Source organism: Phodopus roborovskii, unplaced genomic scaffold (assembly GCF_943737965.1).
Source record: "Phodopus roborovskii unplaced genomic scaffold, PHOROB, whole genome shotgun sequence".
NCBI lineage: Eukaryota > Metazoa > Chordata > Mammalia > Rodentia > Cricetidae > Phodopus > Phodopus roborovskii.
In genome coordinates this window covers 16770561-16791862 of record NW_026126585.1, presented here as the reverse complement: position 1 = coordinate 16791862, position 21302 = coordinate 16770561, and the positions used below count along the sequence as shown (strand labels likewise).

The 21302-nt window shown below is 44.9% G+C and overlaps 2 protein-coding genes across 10 annotated transcripts in view; both read left to right on the top strand.

The window, feature by feature from the left end:
- The window catches only part of Zc3h11a (zinc finger CCCH-type containing 11A), a 35020-nt gene extending 32356 nt beyond the window's left edge, over nt 1-2664 (top strand). For all 9 annotated transcript variants that reach the window (XM_051204046.1, XM_051204043.1, XM_051204045.1 and 6 more), the window contains one exon: nt 427-2664. In XM_051204046.1, coding sequence (XP_051060003.1) covers nt 427-685 — 259 coding nt within the window. In that variant the 3' untranslated portion in view covers nt 686-2664. The remainder of the gene's footprint in view (nt 1-426) is intronic.
- A 6335-nt stretch (nt 2665-8999) lies between these two features.
- Snrpe (small nuclear ribonucleoprotein polypeptide E) lies at nt 9000-15206 on the top strand. Its single transcript, XM_051204052.1, has 5 exons — nt 9000-9146; nt 9425-9451; nt 10325-10387; nt 12858-12936; nt 14981-15206. The coding sequence occupies exons 1-5, from the start codon at nt 9093-9095 to the stop codon at nt 15034-15036; spliced, it is 279 nt and encodes a 92-aa protein (XP_051060009.1). The 5' UTR covers nt 9000-9092; the 3' UTR covers nt 15037-15206.
- Nucleotides 15207-21302: the final 6096 nt, after the last annotated feature.

Sequence of the window (21302 nt, the reverse complement as noted above, 5' to 3'; positions counted from 1 at the left end):
CATTACTGATTCTCCTTTTCACCAAAAAAATGCCAAGAGTCAGGGCTGGAGAGGTGGCTCAGTGGTTAACAGAACTGGTTGCTCTCATACATAAATAATATATGTCATAAATAAATAAATATTTTAAAAAAATCGAGAAGTCAATGAACATTTTCAGGTAGCTTCCTTTAAAGCTAACACAGAGGGCGAGTGCTTGAAGTCTAGGTTGCTGGTCTGCAATGCTGCTATTGATATTTGCTTTTACTATTAAAAAGTACTTTAAATTCCTGGCTAAATTCAAAAGATTCTTGATTCCAAATTAGTGAAACAGTTTTTTTGTGTGTCTCTTCAGAAAAAGCTTTTCATTAACTCTTGTCTAAGGCTCCAAGGCCATTTAACCATGGAGAAGGGCACAGCTGAGTCTAACAGTCTGCTTCTCGTTTACAGTTTTGTGCTGTCTTCAACCCAGTCTGCTTCAGAACCCTTGCTCCCAGAAGGATCAGGCCCTTCATCGTCCCAGGTGACAACCAAAGCTCGCCGACTGAGCTGTGCCTCCACAGGAAAGCCTCCGCTCTCTGTGGAAGACGATTTTGAGAAACTAATATGGGAAATTTCAGGAGGCAAATTAGAAGCTGAAATCGACTTGGATCCTGGGAAAGACGAAGATGACCTTCTGCTTGAGCTCTCAGAGATGATTGACAGCTGAAGGTGATGGTGAGGACACTTTAAAAAAAAAAAACAAAAAAAGAAAAAAAAAAAAACCCACAAAAACACCCTCACCAAAAGCTGGACTTAGTTTCATCTGTTCTAACATTTACCTGAGGTGATAATTTCTTTAGTCTCAAATTTTGCCCAAATCAAAAGTATATATACCTCTGAAGTACCTGTGTGTGTCCTGGATTCCCTTGGGGTCAGATCCTTTACATCCCTGTAACCGTTTTGTCCGTTTGACGCCATCATTTAGCGTCTGTGAGGAGGAGGTTGTGTGCTGCCCTTCTCCCCACGTGAGACTGAGCTCCGAATGAAATGGTGACGCCAACTCAGTGGCTCCTTGAGGTGTTTGTCAGTGTGGCCTATCTTCCCCTTCGCTGTATTTATTTATGTATTGTCTTAATAGGATCAGAGTTTAAAACGAAGACCGCTGCTAACCATTGTGGACCAAATGTCATGCTACCACTAAACAAAAGACCCACTTCGTCTGTGTTAAATTGTATGTCTTTTTAAAGGTATTTGGAGATTCGTCTAAGCTTTAAGGAGGGCCGGGCGGCTCAAGACCCTGAGATACGGACACAACTCTGGACCTGGTCCTGTTGCGTTAGCTGCTCCGTAAGCCTCTGAAGAGCAATAGCTAATTTATTATTACTGTAATTTTTTTAAAGGCTTTAAAGTGCCTCAGGGGTCCCCTGAAACTAATTTTCTACTTTTGGGATTCCCTGGATTCTTTATAAGAGATGGTGACGTGACTAGAAAAATTCTTTTTGTAGTATTAAAATTGTCCCTTTTCTTCAATACCTTTCTCCTACTGGCATCGAATTATCACAGAGACGGAAAATTGGTAAATTTTATAGTTTCTAACTCTCCCAGGAAACTACTCTTGCCTAGTATTTATTTGATGTGCTTTAACCATGGGAGGAGACTAAAAAGAAAAAGAGAGAAAAAAAAAAAAAAAAAAAAAAAAAAGACAACAACTCAAGCTGCCAGTATTGATATTGATCTACGGACTGTAGCAGTACACTGGGCTGTGCTGCCGCAGGGAAGACGAGATGCTCTGGGGTGTATTGGATACCTCCAGTTTCTTCATTTCTGGATTGAGTTTTCTTTTCTTGATGTTGGTCTTCATATCACCTCAAGGTTTAGACTTGTGAAGGAACAAGTCTGATGAGGGTAATAGTCTTGAAACGAGACACTGTACAGAATTGGAAGGCGGAAAGAAAGACTTGTTCATTGTGATACTTTCTGTAGGTGGCCAGTTTGTTTCTCACAGGGAAATCCTGGATCGCCTGTCATGTTGGCTCCTAAGGAACTGCTGTTGTAAGCGGCTCTTCAAGAGTTGAAGTTCATGTAGCCTTGTTGGGAATATGGAAAAGGAAGAAAGCCACAGGACTGCTCGTTCAGTCTGGGAAGATCTGGATGATTCTGCACATGCAAAAATGACTTGAAATTTATGTATAGACGCTTGTACCGATCCATCTTCAGCTGACTGAATGTTGTAAGATAACCCTTCTCCAAAGCAGGGGTGGAATGTTCTGCTTTCAACCACACATTTTATAAACACATTTCCTTTTTTGAATCGGCCTATAGATTGTAGGTCCCTTTTGTATATAATCTCTCTTCTTTTGCTTTAAAAAAAAAAAAAAAGTCTGTTCATATTTAATGCCCTGTATTAGTCAATGATTTGTGTTCAACATTATTTGAACCATTTGCCATTACTGAAAGAGAAATACTTATTTGTGTTTTAAATAAAACTGATATAGGAAATACTTAGTTCTTATCATTATAACTTAAGTGATGCTGTTAATTTTTTTTAAAGGAGGACAGGTTTGAAATTGATCCTAATATTCAGTGATTGAGGATTTTCAAGCATAAATATGGAAGAAAAGATTTAATTAGAAGAGTACAGGGTTTTCAATCTGTATTCTCACTTCTTACTGTTACAAAAATACATGTAAATTTTTAGCAACTAAAGACCATGAGTGGTTTTTGTTTTTTTTTTTTTTTTTTTTTTGTTTTTTTTTTTTTTTTTTTTTCCTTACTGGTAGCCTAATTGTCTCCAGACTGAGACTGTAACTTAGCAGTGGATCACCCACCTAGTGTAGATGAGGCTTTGGTCCAACCTAATGCTGGCCCCCACGTGGCCCTAAAAAGTCCCATCAAGTTAAACCTCCCACATGCACATTTTAATGGTTTAGACCATATGTTGCAGCGTGGCTCTGCTCCACAGTTTGGGGATAGTTTGACAATTTGTATCTTCTCAAGATTTGACCAGATGTGGTGGCACATGTTTTTAATCCTGAGCAGAGGCAGGAGGGTCTCTGAGGATTTCTGGGCTAAAAAAAAATAAAAAAATAAAAAGAAGATTAAAATCTGTGACATTCCGACCTTAACAGTAAAATCTCTCCTGTGGCTCTGTGTGTTCTCATCTCTGCCCATCATCTGCCCAGCTCCCATAGAGAGAAGGCTAACACAGTCACCGCAGTTCACACAGAGGCTTGAGGTGTGGGGTCAGACTCCTGCCATCCCATGTCATCCGAACAGTTCTGCAGCTGTGTAAATGTGATGCCCCTGAATTTGGCAGTGTAGCAGAAGAATATGCGTGAGCTCCAGATGTCCGTGCTGAATAGGTGACGCTAAGGTTACTGAGGACACATCTTGAAACTAAATCTACGGAAGGGCCACTGCTAGTTTCCAGGGTCAGTCTGCTCAAGTCCACCTGTGTTTGTAGATGAGCTTGATTCCCTGATTCTCCTGCCTCCACCACCCAGCTGCTTAGATGAAAGACTTGACCCACACCTGGTTCATGTGGTACTGGGGACTGACCCCAAGTATGGTGCTGAGCTGCATTTGCAGCTGGTTTTTAATTTGCAAAGTGATATGGGGGCGGGGCTGGAGAGATGGCTCAGCTGATAAAGGCACTCGACTCATAATCCTGGCGACCAGAGTCCAATGAAGATGGACAGAGATAACCAATTCTACGATTATTGTCCTCTGACTTACTACACTTGTGCCTTGTCATGTGACTTAGCTGTGACTGCCAAGCCTGATGACCCCAGTTTAACCTTTTAACACTATAGTAATACAAGCAGAACATATGCATTGACTCCAGAGCAGCAAGCTAGGGTTTTATGGTTTGGGGGTTTTTGTTTTGTTTTGCTTTGAATTAAAAGGTTCAGAAGCCTTACTGAATAGATCTGTTATTAGTTTGTATCTGGTTAGATTTAATTCCTAAGTTAGAGTGAATGTGGCAGTCAGCAAAAGCCTGGTCTACAGAGCAAGTTCCAGGTTCCAGGTCAGCCAGGGCTATACAGTGAAACCATGTCTCAAAAAACCAAAGTTTTGTTTTTGTTTTCTTGTTTTCAAGCTTTTATTTTGTTCTCAACTAGCAGTGGAACAAGAGTCCATTGAACTTACACCGGTCTGCAGTCAAGGGAGCTAGAGAAGAGAGTTTTGTGTGAAAGGAACTAAACAGATGAGGGAGTTACTTAAATTGGACAAGAAAGTTTCAGTGGAAGGACAAGGGAAAATGGACCCTTGCCTGATGGGAAAGCTATGGTAAGAAGTCATTGGTTTTGAGAGCTCAAAGGGGGTCATCACCTTTAGGAAAGCTACCAGGAGGGGAGAGTTAGTGTGCTGGCACTGACTGCTACAAGGATTTTGAAGTCCCACCCCTTGAAGCAGCTTAGAGCAATTTTGGACTTACAGTGTAGTTAAACACGCTTGGACATCAAGGATAGATGCAATTCAAATCTCTGCTGTTGGAATACTTAGGAAACAGTTTGGAGAGAGAGAGTGTGTGTGTTGTGTGTGGTGGGGGGTTGTCTGTGTCTTGTCTAGCGTGGGATGCCTGCAGAGGACAATATCAGAAGAGCCTTTGGAGCTGGGGTTACAGGCAGTTGTAAGCTAGGAGTTAAACTCAAGATCCTGGAAGAACAGCTGATGCTCTTAACCACTGAGCCGTCTTTCAAGCCTCTTAGGAAATAATAATTACAGCCGTGCGTGTAAGCCCAACATTAGAGAGGGAAATCGTCATAGTTCAGGACCAGACTCAGTTACAGGGTTCAAGACCAGCCTGTACGATGTGAGTGCTTCAGAAAAACAAAAAGTAACAGTGGTGTTTTGGTATTTTTTGAGACAAGGCCCCATTACGTAGCCTTGGCTGGGCTGGAACTTGCTGTGTAGACCAGGCTGCCTGTCTCGTTAATCCTGCTGTGATTTAAAGTATGTACCATCATGCCCAGTTTTACATAGGAAATACTCCAGACAAAACAGAGAATGAGCTAGAGCAGCCTTTTTTTCTTTTTGTTTCTTATTTTGCTTTTATTTGAGAAAGGAGCTCCTGACCTTACACATTTGACCCTTCTACCTCTCGGATGTTGGGATTATAGATGGGCGTCAACAAGTCTGGTTTATGTAGTGCTGGAGATTGACCTCAGGGCTTTGACTGAGTAGAGCAACTCTACCAATACCTCACCTGTTCTAAACTCTACCAAACTCCTCACCTGTTCTAAACAGATGAGCTAAGCCACAGAGTGATGACGTTACTTATAATTGCTAATGCCCTACCCCTCACACAGGGACCCTGCCTTTTGCCCTCTGCCTTTGGAAATTGTTTGGTGTTGGTTTGTTTGAAACAGGATCTCTATGTAGCCCTGACTGTCCTGGATTTCCTGTAGACAGCACTGCCTTCTGCCTCCTGAATGCTAGGATTCAGGTCTGCCCCACCACACCCAGCTTCCCCATGGCAGGCCTTTTTTGAAATGTGTGTATGTTGCCTGCTTGGATGTCTGTGCATCATTTGTGTGCCTGGTGCCAAAGAAGGTGTCAGATCCCCTGGAACTGGAGTTAAAGGTGGTTGGAAGCTACCATGTGGGTGCTGGGAATCAAATCCGGGTCCTCTGCAAGTCCAATCGATCCTTTTAACTGGGAGCTCTCTCTTCAGCCCTCGCCTTCGGTAAAGGTTTGTGTGGCCTCCTACGTAAGAGGCCACTGGACTGCTCCTTTCGAAACTCTCCTTTTCCCCCAAACCGGGTTGATGTCTATGCACCAGGCACATGCTCTTCATTTACTCTGTATTTTAGTTGTTTACCAGCTGGGGCATAGTGGCACATCCCATTAATCCCAGCACTCCAGAGACAGGCAGGTGAGTTCTAGGTCAGCCTGCTCTCCATAGTCCAGGACAGCCAGGGCTACGTAGAGCCCCCGTCTCAGTGCCCCTCCCACTTAAGACGTTCACCAATACTTGCTTCACAGAGCAGAAAGTTAGGGGTTATAGCCAGAGGTTGCTTGCTTGTCTAGCATTAAGAAGACCCTGGATTAGTCCCCAGCACTAGGGAGGATGGAGAAGAGAGATATTCAAGACAGATCTTTACTTGTCTTTACACTCTCTGTGGCTAATACGGGTGCATTAATTCTCCAGGCTGCCGTATGTTACTACAAACCAAATAGGTCAACAGATTGCTCAGTTGAGGGTAAAGGCCCAGCCAGATAGATGGAGGTGGCATTTCTAGTGAGGCTCTTTCTGGCTGTGGATAGCTGCTTGCAGTGTCCCCAAATGGCCTTTCTTCTGTTCCCATAGAGAAATGGATGCCTATGTGCTGTCCCTTTGTTGTCTTGGTTTGGTTTGGGCACTGGGCATGGAACCCAGGACCTCAAATCTACTGTGACCTACATCTCCAGTCCCTCTTTCTCTTCTAAGGACACCAGAAAGATGAGATTCAAACAATCCCACCCCGAGGATTTCATCCGATCTTAGTTATTCAACAGCTCAAAATTTAAAAAAAAAAAAAAAAAGTTAAAACCAGAAAGAGCATTGCCTTAAAGCACAGTGCATTCTGAAGTAGGGGGTGGAGCTTCAGCAGCTGAGTCCATAACAGAAGGAGTAACATAAATTTTATTGAGTGAGTCATTCTTGACTCATTTCAGGGCTTGCTGATTTCTGGGCTCCCCTGTAACTTCCTGTCATGTTTCCAGTTAGTCCCAACTGTCCCACAAGTTGTGAGGGTTCCAGATGAAACAAGATTTCACCTGAATGGAGAGAGGTCTTAAATATTTGGGAAGTGGCTGGCTATGGTGCCGAATACCTGTAATCCCAGCAATGAGAAAGCAGAGAGAGGCAGGAGGATTGGGAGTTCAAGGCCAGCGTCGGCTGCAAAGAAATGTGAGCCACTCTGGAGTTGGAGATACATGAGACAGCATGTCAATCAAATTAAATCAGGAGTATCTCAGTGCCAGGTGCCCACAGAGGTCAAAAGAGGGTGATGAATCCCATGGAACCATCTTTAAGGACAACCGTGAGCTGACATGTGGTGCTGAGAATTGAAGCTGGGTCCTTTGCGAGAACAAATGCTCTTAACCACTGAGCCATCGCTCTAGCCCTCTATCTCAGGCTGAGCTTGAGCTATCTCTCCAGACCCTCAGCCAGTCTTGTTTTATCTGCTTCCATATTAACTATTGCCCCCTATTGGGCCGGTATCAGGCAAAGAAATAGCTTGGGTTTGTAGTAGTAATTCCCATCTAAAGAAGACCTCAGGTAAGCAACTTTTGACTGTTATTTGACCTAAGTGGTATCTGCTAAGGTGCCAGTCCCGTTAGACGACATCCAAAAACCTCAGCTTCAGTTATGAACTCCCTTATTAGAAAGTGAATATTCCAATTAAATTTGAACCAGGCCACAAGCCACACCGTAACAGAACTGAGCAGACTTGCCCACTAATACAGGCGCATTTAATGAGTCCCTTTTCTTGCAGGTTGGGTTATCCAGGGAAGAGCTTTAACAGAGACCAAGTTTTAACCTGTGCACTTACCCAAAAAGACATCATTCAACCTGAAGATGGTGTGAAGGCAGTATGAATTTGGGACACAACATACTCTGCATTGTGAATCTTGGCATTTCCCCTGATAAGCCATTCTAGTTACTTGCTGGTGAGGTGGGGCAGCCACAGCTCTGAGTGATGCTAGGTGATGTTTTTTAAACAAATTTATGTGTGTGTGCGTGTTTACACAAATACGCACCGGTGTATGTATGCATGTGGAAGCCAAAGGACATCATCAAGTGTCCTCAATCACTTCATAATTTTGAGACAGGGTCTCTCATGGAGCCCAGGGCTTGCCAATTAAGCTAGAATCATTGGCCAGCAAACCCAGGCATCCTCTGTCTCTGCCTTCCCAGTGCTGGAATTATAGGCACATATCACCTGCATCCAGCTTTTGCGTAGGTATGATTGTTGGATTCAGGTCCTACCTTCCTAGTCATTTCCCCAGGGCTCTAAGTGTATGTTCTAATTGCAGGTGGGTTTTGTTTTGTGACAAGATTTCTCTGTGTAACAGTCCTGGCTGTCCTAGAACCCTTTGGAGATTAGGTTGGCCTGGAATTTAAAGAGATCTGCCTGCCTCTGCCTCCTGAGTGCTGGGATTAAAGGCATGTACCAGCACCTGGCAAATGCATGTTTTGATTTATATGTCCAGCTACCTTAAGTTTTAATCCCATGTGGGTTGTTGTTTTGAAACGAGGGCTTAGATTGATCTGAGATGACCTTAAACTGATTGATACTCTTGCTTGCATCTTCCATGAGCTGAGATTACAGGGGTGTGCAAATCCCATATAGGTCAAGGAACACCTATGCACTATTACCTCCTTGAGTCTTCACCCTCTACAGAAGGTACATTTGAGTCTCCTTTTCAGCCAGCTGGTGATGGTGCACGCCTGTAATCCCAGTACTTGGGAAGTAGAGGCAAGAGGAACTCAAGGCCGAGAGAGTTCCGGGACAGCCAAGGCTACACTGAGAAACCCTGCCTCGAAACAATTTCCATTTCAGAGAGAACAAATCAGAGATGTTGGGGCCTAATGACTTGTTATTGGTTGCACAACTCTGAGAGGAATTTGAACCCAGCAAGCCGATTTCAGAACTTCAGTTACCGTTTCAAAAGTAATTCTTTATAAAGGTGATGAGAGTTGAATCCGTTATCGGCGGGAACCACAGCGACACCACTGCCTCGGGCATGATGATCCAGACGATCTGGGGCCCAGAACAAATACGGGAGGTATGCAGATGATTCCGGACAAGATGCTGCTGCTCGCAGCGCGGCTACTATATTCCAGAGCAGCTCTCCGAAGAGCACCTAGGCGCGGGGGCAAGCCTTCTCGCGCAGGCGCCTGGCCGGAGCCCCTGCGCTCCTGCAGCCTTGCCTCCAGGGGGCGCTGGAGGGCCGACCCCGATTTCAAAGGGCCGTTGACTCGGAGGTGGTGAGCATAGAGGAGAAGCGGCTCGGCGGCTAGAGAGGCGTTTCCCAGGACCACACGCCGACCACACGCACTTCCGTTTCCAGGCCTCCCCTTCCGGAAGCCGCTTTCCGAGGCGGCCTTCCCACTCGCGCGTGCGGGCTTTGTGACTTCCACCATGGCGTACCGCGGCCAGGGCCAGAAGGTGCAGAAGGTGATGGTGCAGCCCATCGTATCCTCTGCGGCGTGTGGGCGCCGGGCGTCGGGCGGGCGGGGAGCCCTGTGCGGGCCCCGGGGCGGCCGCCCAGCGCGCGGAGATGAAGGGCCGAGGGAGGCGGGCGGGCCGCCGGGAAGTTTCGAGAATCAAGGGCGGGGGTGGGGTCTACGGAGTTTGGCGGGCGCCCCGGCTGCCTGGTCCGGGGCCTCGCGTGTCTAGCCAGGCCTGGGCTTCGGGCGCTGGAGCGGAGTGGCCACTGTGTGTGTATTTGTTTTCCTTGACCGTCGGTGCAGAACCTCATCTTCAGATACTTGCAAAATGTACGTAAGTTGCTTGTTAACGTTTGTTCCCTTCCTGCTCCTCAAATGAAAGTTAGGCTTTCCTGGCTGTTTTTTTTTTTTTAAACCAACTTCACTCATCCGTGCTTTAGACTTAAATAAAATAAAACGGGGGAATAAGTTGGGAATAAGGTTACGTAGAAAGCGCTAATTAATAAAAATGGTGGACGTCTGTGCCTGACTCAAGCATGCACGCAGTCACCGTTAGGCTGCGAGGACAAAAATCACTGATTTCATAGGATATGTCGGTAAGCTTAACAATGCTATTTGGGTATTGCTTGTCCCTTAGCAGGATTCGAAATGAAGAGACCAAAAGAGAGGGGGAAAGTTAGATACAGAGAAGTCAGTGGCAAATGAACATTGGAGAGATGTTGACGGTGTTAATTTTAGAATGTTAGTTACAACACAAATGAAAAATAGTTTTAAGCCTTTGTAATCTATAATAGCCAGCATTGAGGTTAGATGCTTCGCACGGAAAATTGAGAGGGGAGATGGGCGGCATTCACTATATATATTTTTTGGATCTGGCTTTTGCTAAGAAGGGCGTGGGCGGTAAAACATTTTGTGCGAGGCTGTGAACAATTTTAACTGTAAGTGTACTCATGCTGGAAGCAATAATCAAATCTTGAGAGTGTAGGAAAATTAGTTTGAATAGCCCTGCCCAAGAATTTATTAAATAAAAACGTTTCTCAGCAAGTTAACCAGAGTTGGTAGCTCTTAGATGTCCACTAGTTATCACTTTTTATTTATATTCACTGGAACTTTTTTTTTTATATATAAGTCGATTATTGTGCGACCAAAATAATGGTGTGGGGTCTGTTTATATTTCTAAAACCATTTTTATTTTTATTTCAGAGGTCCCGGATTCAGGTGTGGCTATACGAGCAAGTGAACATGCGGATAGAGGGTTGTATTATTGTGAGTACACGAACTATTTTTCTTGGTTTATTAGAAAAAGGCATCTTGAAAACTGTCGGGCTAGAGCGGTAGCCACGAAGTCAAGGACCTAACCCAAGGAAAGCTCTTTGGGGCCCGCAGTATTTAGTCTCTTCCCCTTGCTCTGGTTGATAGGGTTAGATAGTTCTTCTCTTTTTATTCATCTATTTATTCGTTTTGTGTGCGTTGGTGTTTTGCCTGCATGTATGTCTGTGAGGGTGTTGTATTTCCTGGAACCTAGTGCTACAGGCAGTTAGTAAGACACCATGTGGGTGCTGGGAACTGAACCCGGGTCCTCTGGAAGAACAGTCAGTGCTCTTATCCACTGAGCCCTCTCTGCAGCCCCAATAGTTATTTTCTTTTTTCTGTTTTTGGTTTTTTGAGACAGGGTTTCTCTGTGTGGCTTTTGGAGCCTGTCCTGGAGCTAGCTGTTATAAACCAGGCTGGTCTCGAACTCACAGAGATCCACCTGCCTCAGCCTCCCAAGTGTTGGGATTAAAGGTATGCGCCATCACTGCCCAGCTAACTTCTTTCCTTAAAGGGGAAGAAGAATTAAACCTGTAAGAAGAACTTATTTTGTGAAGAGTGGGAACAAAAAAACCACAGGGGGATGGAGTCAAATGGAGAATTTTAATTCTGGGCTGCTAATGCCTAAGTGGGACTGATAGGGTTAAATGAGACTTAACAAGACCGGGCAGGGTTTGGTGTTTGATTGGTATTTGGTGGTATCAGGGTCAAACCCAGGGTTTCTTGAATACTAAGTGCCTGCTCTACCACTCAGTAACTTTGTGTTGTTTTAGATGTATTTTATGAGTGTTTGCCGGTGGGTGTGAGCATGGGCACCAGGTGCATATTTTGTGCACAAGTCATTGGCTCACCTGAAAATGGACGGCTTTGAGCCGTCATGTGAGTGCTGGGAACCAAACCTGGACACTCTGCAAGGGCAGCAAGCGTTCATAACCACCGTGCCGTCTTTTCGGCCTCTGGGTTCTTTGTGTGAGGTGGAGATTCACACCTGGAAATCCTTCTATCTGAGACTCCTGGATGTTGAGATTAATAGCCACAGGTGGTCTTAATTATTTTTTATTTTTATGTGCAGTGATGTTTACCGGCCTGAGTCTGTGAGGGAGCCAGATCCCCAGGAACTGGAGTTAAAAAACGTTGTGAGCTGCCATGTGGGTTCTGTGAATTGAACTCAGTCCATTGCTCTTAACCAAGTTTTGTTTAATTTTGAGGCAAGGCGCTGCTGTGTAAAAAGGCAAACCTTGAACTTGCGATCCTGCCTCAGCCTCCCGAGATTTACAGACGAGCACTACCACCCATGTTCAGCCCCAGTAATACTTTCCTTTTGTGGTGGAGTGCATGGATGTACATATTCGTGTGTGTATGGGTATAAGTGCAACAGGTCTGCATTGGGTATCTTCTATAGATAATAATCTCCTAGCAGTTGGAAAGCAAGCTTAGTAGTTTGTGGAAGTCGTTATACGTATGCATGCACAAACTGGATTGGATAGAGTATCCAGCTAGCAAATCTAGTGAATGTTTAAGTGCAAAAGATTGAAGAAGTGCTTTGGATCCCATTCTAGCTTTCTTTGCTATTTGAGACAGGCTGGAGATGCACCTCAGTAGTAACCTACTTCTCCAGCGTTCATAGAAGTCCCTGAGATAATACTTCCTCAGCACCAGTACTCCCCGAGGTTTGTTTGACTGCCCCAAGAATTGCCCGGGCATTTGACATTTGACCAGGCATGGTGGCAGAGGACCACGTTCAGCTCCCAGTACACACATTTGATGGCTCCCGACTGCCTGTGCTTGCCTTCCAGTGGATGGATCCAACACACCCACTTTTCTGTGCATAAATAAATAGTTAAAGCCTTTAAAAGAATACAAATAAGTTAATAAATAAGTAGCTCTGTACATGAATGATAAAAACCCAGAGACAGATAAGGGATTCAAGCTGGAGATCAGAAAAGCAAAGCGGCCAAGCTACCAAAGAGCTCTTACCCTCTACTAACTAGGGCTGTGGTCCTGACCTCAATGTGGCTGGAGGCTAATTGCCTGGAGACTGACTGCCCTTTCCTGTCTTATAGACCTCTCTAGTACTGGGATTAAAGGCATGAGCTCTGTTTCTCTTTTAGACTGATTCACTCATGTAGCCCTGGGTGTCCTTGAATCCACAGAGATCCATCTGTCTGTCTCCTGAGTCCTGGGATTAAAGGTGTGTGCCACCACTGCCCAGCTGTGCCTAACTTTGTATTCTGATCTCCAGGCAAGCTTTATTAAGTCATAAACAGTATATCACCACATAGATCCTTCCATGATTAAGCTGAAAGATCAGTAGAGGGGTAAACTAAAATTAGTTGGTGTTTCTGAATCTAATTATTCTTTTAGAGTTGTTTAGAATGGTTTGGATGTGGTTTACTTGAGAATGATTTGTCAATTGACTTTCCAGGGCTTTGATGAGTACATGAACCTCGTATTAGATGATGCAGAAGAGATTCACTCTAAAACAAAGTCAAGGAAACAACTGGGTAAGAATATAATTGGCTTTCTCCTTATGTAGGTAGCAGTCTTGAATGGCCTGAAGCTGAATTTGTGTTTAAGTTTAGTTTAAATTTGCATAGTTTCTTTTGAATTCACCTTCTGCCACTCATTCCCTAACACATTTCTTTGTTTTCGTTATGTTTTGTCTATTGAGAGGGTCTCATGTAACCCAGGCTAGTCTCAGTCTGGTTAAGGGTCACACTGAACTGACCTTCCTGCCTCTACCTCCCAAGAGCTAGGACCATAAGTAGCCCAGCCAATTGTGTTAAATCTTAGGGTCCTTACTGGTGTTCACTCGTGTTTAATATTAAACTTTTTAGACACAGTTGGCCACTTCCTTGAACACTTTGATCTCTTGGTTCTGTGGCATAGTACATGAGTATTTCTTTCTCGTCTCTGCTGGTGTCTTTTCAGGCTTCTGTATATTCATCCTTCGCCACCCAGCCATTAAATGTTTGAGGCTGGGTTCCAGCTCTCTTCACTGGTTTTCCCTAGGTGCTTACTAGCATCACAGCTCCAGTTGCTAATCTACCCACTGGCTGCCAGATTTGTGTGTCTGCTCCAAACCTCTTCTCAGAACCTGCTCAGCATTCCCACATGAGTGTTTCCAATCGGCACATCAGAAGCCAAATCCACTTCCTACTTCCTACAGGCTGTCAAGCGTGGGTTTGGTGTTCACTGCCTTACAGAGTGGCAGTTTCCATTGAAGTTCTCTATAGTCCTTCATCCCCTTTAGGTTGCTCTCCAGATTTTAGTCACCTTTGAAACACTGTCTGACTTTATTAACTTGTAGTTGAAATTCTTCATTGCCATCCGTGCAGTGGTGGCACACACCGTTAGTCCCAGCACTAGGGAGGCAGAGGCAGGTGGATCTCTGTGAGTGCCAGGCCAGTCTGGTCTACAGAGCGAGCCCCAGGTCAGCCAGGGTTACACAGAGAAACCCATTTGGAGAAACCAAAAAGAGAGTCTTGATTGTTTTCCAATGAAGGGACAAATCTTTGCTTCTGCAACAGCCTTCTATCTGGCCTTGTGTTCTTCACTGGTCTGGCATCAGTCACACTGCTGCGCTTTCCGAGTAGCCACCATGCAGGTCTTTAACCCTGTACTTTGCCCCACTTGCTGTGTGAGGTAGATTTCCCTGTTTACCCAGGCTGAGATCCTTTTGCGTCCTTTTCCTGAGTGATTGTGTTACAGGGCTGCACCAAGTACATCTACATGTTATGTACATGTATTGTACCCTGTGTCTTCAGAACTCACATCAGATAGAACTTTCCTAAGAAACGCAAGATTTAGCCAGACAGGGACGGTGTCCACCTTTAATCCCAGCACTCGGGAGGCAGAGGCAGGCGGGTCTCTGTGAGTTGGAGGCTAGCCTGGTCTACAGAGCTGAGTTGTAGGACAGCCAAGGCTACTACACAGAGAAACCCTGTCTCGAAAAATAACTTTGGTTTTCCTTGGGTTGGGAGAAGATAGGATGTGGTGTGTTGAGTGTGCAGTACTCTGTGTTAGACTAGGCACTCATCAGCGCCTGACATGAGAAAAATACCAAAAGGCAGGTAACAAGAAGTCTTAATGAAGAGATGCTTTGTTGAGTCTTCTGTTAGAAGTGGTCGGTGCACACTGACTTGCAGTGGCAGAGTCCAGGTGTCTCTTTCCCAAACACTAGTGATTCTTTCGGAGTAGGTAGGCAGAGCCTAAGGAGTGGTACTGTTTTCGTTTGCTTCTGAGGCGCTCTCCCTCCATAGCCCGCATTGTCCTTAACCCTGTAGTCCTACCTTAGCCTGCAGGTGCTGCGGTGGCAGGTGTGCACCATCTCCCCCAGCAAGGTGGACCTAACCCAGTAACAGTTTTGAAGGAGGAGTTGAAATACACTACAGTTTCCAAATTGGACAGACACGTCAATAAAAACTTCCATGAACTTAGTATTGGGAGTTACTGTGTCAAGACTATTTCAAAATATGATTCAAAATGAAATTCTGAGGCTAAAAAATGACTATGTCTGACTGTTAATGTCTTTCGTTGTTGTTATAGGTCGGATCATGCTGAAAGGAGACAATATTACTCTGCTCCAAAGTGTTTCCAACTAGAAACTCAGGCACTCGAAGTTGAAGTAGTACAGTGTTTAAAGGTGTCTTCTACCCAGAACACAGTCTGAAACATGTATTCATAATGTCCTAGTGACCCTTATGTTATTGCTGTGAGTTCGTTTTTATTACAACTGCTTGATTTCCTGTGATTAAAAACCTTTTACATAGTAGTTCTTCTAGCTGTTGGTATTTTAGGGTTTCGGAAGGGTTATCAGTTGCCCTCAGCATTTGCTTTTCTCAGAGCATGGATCTGTACATTCTCAGGCAAAGAGTAAGAATTCTGCCTGCACAGGTAAGCTGCTAATGTTGGGTGAAAGACTGGGGGTTACAAATAAACACCACCACCCCCCCCACACACACACAGGTGATGAACTCATCAGTTCTAATTGCTTGGGGCTGGGAGTGTAGGTTTGGCAGTGAGTGCTTGTCACGAAGGGTTCCCTGGTTTGATCCCCAGCATCACAAAAACAAAGCCACCGACTTACTTCTGGATGCTACAGCACCCTTAAGTACAGGAGGTTGAGAACATATTCCTAGCTCTATATGCTTAGCATATAGACACTGCAGTCCTTGAGAATTTGGAGGCCGGTGCCTGTAACCCTAGGTTGCAAAACAAGGATGTTTAACAAGGGCAGACTGAGGGGTATAGGCAGAGACTAAGATGCCTTTAAAGTACATTTAAAATAACCTAAAAATTTCTAAGAAACGTTCTGAGATTTGGTAGTTTAGGAGAGAAAAACAAAACCATAACCCCTGGTAGATTGTTAGATAATGTAATGGCATAGTGAAGGCACATACCTGTTTATTCTTTAAAGATCTAGGGTTCTTCCCGAGTGATACAGCTGGTTTTTTGGTCTGGGGAAGTGTCTCAGTGGGTAAGCATTTAGCATGAAAACTGGAGCTAGGACCCCAGAACCTGATGAGGGCCGGGTGCCTGTGGTGGTCTGCCCATAGCATCAGTGCTTAGGAGGTGGGAATCGAACCCGGGAGCAACATGAAGCGATTCTGGAAAGGGCCACATGTACAAATGCATGCAAAAACAAAACCATGAAATCTATTTTTGCTCACTCCCCCAACGTTTTTGTTGTTTCTTTTTACATGTTTATTTTGATGAGGTCAGGACTACTTTCAAGAGTCAGCTCTCCTTATGGGGTCTGGGGATTGAAGGCAGGTAGGTAGTCAGGCTTCATTTGGTGTGTGTGAGTGCAGGTACCAGTGTGATGGCCATATGTGTTGGCTAGAAGACAACCTTGATGACTAAGATGCTCTCCTTGAGCCACTGGACCTGGGTGTCCTCGGCTTGCAGGCCAGCTGACACCCAAGTGCCTTTGCACAGCAAGTCATCACACGGACCTGTCTGTGTGCACATGTCTGTGTATGTCTCTGTAACTATGTGCTCACACCCATGGGTGAACCAGACGAGGGCATCAGATCCGGTGGAGCTGGAGTTGCCAGCCTTTGTGAGCTGCTCTATGTGGGTGATTGGATCCAGCTGTGGTCCTTAGATTCTCATTACTGAGCAGTAGCATTTGCTCTTAGACTGAACTATTTTCCCACCCACCCCGTCTTGTTTTGTTTTTCCCTCTCTGGGTAGTGACTTGGGTAATGTAGGCTGACCTCAGCTTGATGGTCTTCCTGTTTCAGTTAACAAGGGCTAGGACTATAGCCTTGCATCAGCATGACTGACTGGCTACTAGTTTGTTTTGTTTTTGGAACAGGGTCTTGTAGCTCAGTCAGGCTTCAAACTCAAATGTATGTGGATTTACATTGAACACCTGTTAGGAGCAGTATTTCCCTCAGCCTGGATCCAAATAACACACAGAAACTCTATATTTAATATAATGCTGTTGGCCAGTTACTAGTTTCTTATTGGCTAGCTCTGTCTTAAATATTAGCCCATTTCTATTAATCTAAGTATTTCCATGTGGTCTTATCTTACCAGAGAGAGGGGCTTGCGTTTTCTCCATCCTCCATCTTGGATCTCCTCCCTACTACCTCTCTCCTCCTTGTCTCCTAGTCCCGCCTACCTTGCTTTCCTATTGGCCAACAGTGCTTTATTCATTAACCAGTAAGAGAAACATATTTACAGAATGACATCTCCCATCAAACACCATATCTCTTGTCTCCACCTTTCAAGTGCTGGGATTGCCAAGCTACATTATCACACCCAATTGTATGTAGTGATGGGATTGAATCCTGTATGTGCATGTTAAACAAGCTCTCTACCCACTAAACTACATACCTAGATTTTGGGGCTGCAAGACAGGATTTCTCAGTGCTGTCCTGGAACTCAAGGCTGGCCTTGAACTCACAAAGATACACCTGTTTCTGCCTTCCAAGTGCTGGGAGTAAAGATGTGCACCACCACAGCCAATACTGGGGATAGAACCTGCGGGTCTCATGCATGATAGGCAAGTGCTCTACCACTGAGCCAAATCTCCAGCCCAGGCACCCAGGTCTTTATGTGAACAAATAATCTCCTTCCTCAGTAGGATTTCTTTTTTTTTCTTTTTTTTTTTAGTTAACATTCAAAGTAATGCATTTAATTGTAATGTTTTCATACATATGTCATGCTTTGTTCTGATCAGTCCTTTCTCTGTCAGCTACCCCTACCTGCCTAATTCCCTTTCTTCATTACATGGCCAGCCTCCCTTTAGGTTTCCTCCCCTGTCTTTCTGAGTCTCCCTTATTTCACAGTTTCCAATTGTGTTCATTTACTAGCAGAACAGATTAATACAGTTTGATGTATATTCTATGCTTTCTTAATCCATTCTTTATGTTAAAAGGCATAAGTCTAGCTCGGGAAAAGAGAAACAACATGGAAGTGTATGCATGTATCTCTGGTACTTTGTATCAGAGTCCTTTGGTAATGTAGATGCATGTGTGAACTGTGTGTCTGCCTTTAGAGTTTTGAGAAACCTCCGTGCTGACTTCAGTAGTGGCTGTACGAGTTTGTAGCCTATACACCAGCAGTGTATAAGGCAAATTTCTCTTCCCAACACCCTTACCTTCACATGTATGACATGGCACACTTTCACGTGTACACAAAAACCTTAATTTAAGACCTGAAATCCTCAAACTGCTGGAGGAAAATATAAACTTTAAGATAGAAGCTTTCTGAAAAGAATTCCAATGGCATAGGACATTAATCCCAAGAGCTGGCAAATGGTGAAATCTTTACCATTTGCTTGTTTAAGACAGGCTTTCTCTGTATATCGCTATCTGTTCTAGAACTCACTCTGTAGACCAGGCTGGTCTCAAACAGAGATCCACCTGCCTCTGCCTCCCAAGTACTGGGATTAAAGGCGTAAGCCATCACTGCCTGACAAAACTTCATTGTAAAAAACAAACGTAGCAGAGGATGTGGAGAACGAAACTCTAATTCTGGTAGGGTACGACTCCATGCAGCCATTGTGGAAATCAGTTTCCGCAAAACACTAAAAATAGAACCCCCTTATAACCAAGCTGTTCCACGCCTGGCCCTGTGCTTCGTGTAGAGGTCTGCGTCCCCACGTTTATTACCACTTTACTCGCTGCAGCAGGGAAGTGGAAACAGCTGTCCATCAACAAATGACTGGAACATATACATAAAAAGACTGTAAAAAAAAGTCACAGTGGACCTAGAATATATAATAAGGTCACACGACCTCAGGAAAAAACATCATCTCCCTCGTATGGAGTTCCTAACCTATAATGTATACATATATGTATGTAAACAAATGTGCTTGTGGGTACAGTCTTAACATGTAGAAAGGAGAACAGTTAGTGGTAACGGGTAATATAAAGCTAATGGTTTAAACTGGGTTTGCATACAGTGGTTGAATTCATAAACGTATAATTGATAATGAAAGTATAGAACTCAGTGTGATACTCAGGCTTCAGAGGCCATCGTAGCTGTCTAGAGTTCACTGGGATGGGTAGCCTGGGTCTGGCTAAGCCTGCTGTGTGGTTCTGTTTGGGAGGCTCAGCCCTCAGTGCCACTGTGGGAAGAAAACACTCCGTACCTGCAGCATCTTCAAAGCATACAGGATCTAAAATACACTCACATCCGTTAAGCTTTCTACACCACCAGAGACCATAAATCAATATGGTTAAACAACTGCAGGATGGGCTGTGAAGTTAAAAGCTTTTTAGGGAAGTGAACGAAATAAAGGAATAAAGAAATAAAGGAGGGGAGGGATTGAAGCAAAGCAAGGAAATGCTTTGAAATGCAATGAGTGTGTTAGGGGAAGAGGAGAGGTGAGAATAGGAAAAAGCATATTTCCCAACAGAAAAGAGGAACAAAATTAGACAAATCTAAGGACAGGAATGAGAAGATAAAAACTTGCTTGTGTTTGTTTTTTTTAAAGGAAAAAAAAATAAGGTAGTCAGTGTAGAGGATCATGGGGAGGAAAAAGCAAGGGAAAGTGGCTAAGAAAAAATACTCCCAATAAGAAAGCATACAAGCTAGATTAGACGAAACATCCCGAAGAACAATAGGAAAACGTAAAGCAGTCATGAGCTGTTGGAGCAGTAAAGGAGACCGGGGATGTGGTTCCGCAGGTGAGGACGCTTGCTGCCGGGCCTCAAAGTCCCGGAGAAGAGAGCCGACTCCTGTAAGCTGTCTTCTGACTTCCACATGGATGCTATGACACATGTGCGGGGGGAGGGGGGGGGGGATACAGACACAGACACACTGACGGGGCACGGAGCTAAAGAAGTATTGAACAACTTCCTCCCGAGTCTCACCTCCCTGTGCAGGGGACAGGCTTGGCCTCAGCAGTCTCAGATCAGAACAAGATGGGCCCTGGCTGCTGCCCTTAATCCACAGCTGCTCCTCTGCCAGAGCAATTACTGCTGGCCCAGCACACTCCAACTCCCGTGTGTTTGTGCTCCGGGCACTATGGGCACTACCCCTCCATCCCTCCATGCTTACCTTGTATAGCAGCTGCCTCCCCCCCCTCCCCAGACAGAGCTGTGCGGCATAAGCGCTTTGCCTGTTCCACCCCAGCAGTTACATGCTTGTCCTTGGGTGTTTTGCTTTGCCCTCACATTGGTGGGGAGTTGTGTGTGGGGTGAGCTCATTCCATCGACCGTTTGGGGAGCCGGTTGTCTCTGTCCATCGTGGGCAGTATGTGGGAAATACCCCTGGCCCAGGTTTGGCTTGTGTCTTGCTCTTTCCGCCTGCCCTACACAACTACTCTTTCCCTTCCTTTGTGGATTCCAAAGCTCTTCCTCTCTGAAGAACAGTCTGCTTCTCCTTATCCTGACCCTCCCCTCACGAGCTCACACAGGTAGCTTCCAGCCCCCACACTTGGAGGTCTTCAGACTTGTGATGACTGCAGGTTTTCTAGACAAACTGAGCAAATACATTGAAAGACTGATAAGCAGGGATTCTCCATGTTTATTTTAGGTTGGTTCCTCTTGTGTGGCCTTAACCCCAGTCCTCCTGCCTCAGCCTCCTACGTGCTGGTGCCCCCTCAGTCAGCCTGACAATTTTAGCATTATGTTTTAAGTGGGCCCTGCGAGATGAGTTAGGTCTGTCCTGTGTTTGTTTCAGTTTTGCGGTGCTGGGAATCAAGCAGGCCCCGGGCTTTGAGCATGCTATGCAAGCATTCCACCAAAGCCAGACCCAGAGCCCGTTTTAAATTCTGCTAAAGGTGATGTTAAGGATGGGTGAAAGTCAACCAAAGGGTTCAGCTCCGAGGCTGGCAAGATAGCTCAGTGGGTGACAGCATCGGACACCAAGCCTGACACTTGGTGGAGAGAAAGAATGACCCTAGCAAGTTGTCCTCTGACCTCTGTGTGCGCGTCTAGCTTTTGCTCCCACAAACATACACAATGCACAGTAAAATAGTTATAATAAAGTTCTGTGAAGTCCTGATTCTGTCGAGATGAAGAAAGGCTTCATTAAACTGAACACAAATGTCCTGTCCAAGATGGGGGAGAGTTGTAATGACTATGGATGTCACAGCCCCTGGGAGCTGCTTTAAAGCTACTGTGTGCCTTTCTAAACGTGTGCCCTTTTGGTTATATTTTCAGTAGCACTGTGAACACGCAACACGCTCTGAAATTCATTAAGGAAAATACTGGGCAGTAGAGGGAGTCGTAGCTGAGGGGCTGCTGTTAAAAGACAAGCTCTTTGAGAGCAGAGCTGAAGACCTCCCTGCAGTCCTCTTGGTCCCAGAATAGCTGGGAAGGAGGATAAAAGCCCAACTAGTATAATCCCTAAGAAAACCTGCTGGCTGCCTTTTCCATTTCCCTGTGTGGCCTTTCTGACCTGGTTG